Source organism: Aplysia californica, unplaced genomic scaffold (assembly GCF_000002075.1).
Source record: "Aplysia californica isolate F4 #8 unplaced genomic scaffold, AplCal3.0 scaffold00277, whole genome shotgun sequence".
Lineage (NCBI taxonomy): Eukaryota > Metazoa > Mollusca > Gastropoda > Aplysiida > Aplysiidae > Aplysia > Aplysia californica.
The window spans coordinates 682,662-683,882 of record NW_004797547.1 but is presented as its reverse complement, the minus strand read 5'-3'; the positions used below and the strand labels follow the sequence as shown (position 1 = coordinate 683,882).

Here is a 1,221-nt window from a genome sequence, read left to right as displayed (position 1 = left end):
TACTCCCCCACTCCCCCACTCACCCCGGTACATCCCCATCAAAGAGGGTAAATCTTGCCCCAGTTTTGTGAGACATCTCCTCCAAAGCCTTGCCACGGGGAACTCGGAACGACAGATCGTCAACCTGTTCCGTACACACGGGTGAACACACAGAGAAATACACTTATATAATATACATATATAAAATACACATACAATATAAACATTATTATATAATATACATAACAGACTATATTTATGTAGAGATATGCTGGTGCTTCAGGTCAGTTTGTATAGGTTTACCTAAAACACCAGGTGCCACTGAGTGTGGTATGCATAGAACAATTAGCCCTATGAATCATTTTACAAAAATATTGCTGCGAGTAATGATGGGAAGATTGAGAAAAAGTGTAAGACCAGAGATATCTAAAACACAATTCGGCTTTGTTCCTGACAAGGGCACCAGAAATGCTATATTCACCTTAACAATGTTAATGGAAAGATGTATTGAAGCACAGAAAGATCTGTATTTATGCTTCATAGATTATTCAAAGGCGTTTGATAAAGTTAGACATGATGAGCTATTGAAAGTACTGGCAAAGATAGACATAGATGGAAAAGATCTAAGAATTGTCAGGAATTTGTACTGGGGCCAAAACGCTGCTGTAGGAAGTAATGAAAAATACAGAGAATATAAGCGGATCAGGCGAGGAGTGAGGCAAGGATGTGTTATGTCACCAGACCTCTTTATCATGTACAGTGAAACAATCCTTAGAAGCATAGGAGAATGTCCAGGTCTCAGAGTGAATGGAAAAAGTATTAATAACATCAGATATGCAAATGACGCAGTTTTAATAACAGGCTCAGAAAAGGACCTTCAATTGCTTCTAGATACAGTTATAACAGAAAGTGAACGTAAAGGAATATTGTTGAATGTAAAGAAAACAGAAACATGGAAATATTTTTAAAAAGCAACAAAGCCTAGTTGTAATCTCATTAGCAAAGGTGAAAAGATCAAACAAGTCCAACAGTTTAAATATCTAGGATATATGATAACGTCTGACGCCAAATGTTCCACAGAAATAAAAAGGAGAATTACAAAGGCTAAGGCTAGTTTCAATAAAATGAGCCCAATCCGAAAGATAGAAACATCTCAATGACCACCAAAAAGAAAGTCCTGAAATGCTGTGTTTGGTCAACCCTTCTATATGGCTGTGAATGCTGGACAATCACTAAAGACAG

The 1,221-nt window shown here is 37.3% G+C and overlaps 1 protein-coding gene across 1 annotated transcript in view; it reads right to left on the bottom strand.

Moving 5' to 3' along the window:
* Positions 1-1,221, bottom strand: part of LOC101851875 — a 24,143-nt gene that overhangs the window by 4,640 nt on the left and 18,282 nt on the right. Inside the window, exons 3-4 of the mRNA XM_013084188.1 lie at positions 627-642; positions 24-124 (exon numbers count right to left, since the gene is read on the bottom strand). Coding sequence (XP_012939642.1) covers positions 24-124; positions 627-642 — 117 coding nt within the window. The remainder of the gene's footprint in view (positions 1-23; positions 125-626; positions 643-1,221) is intronic.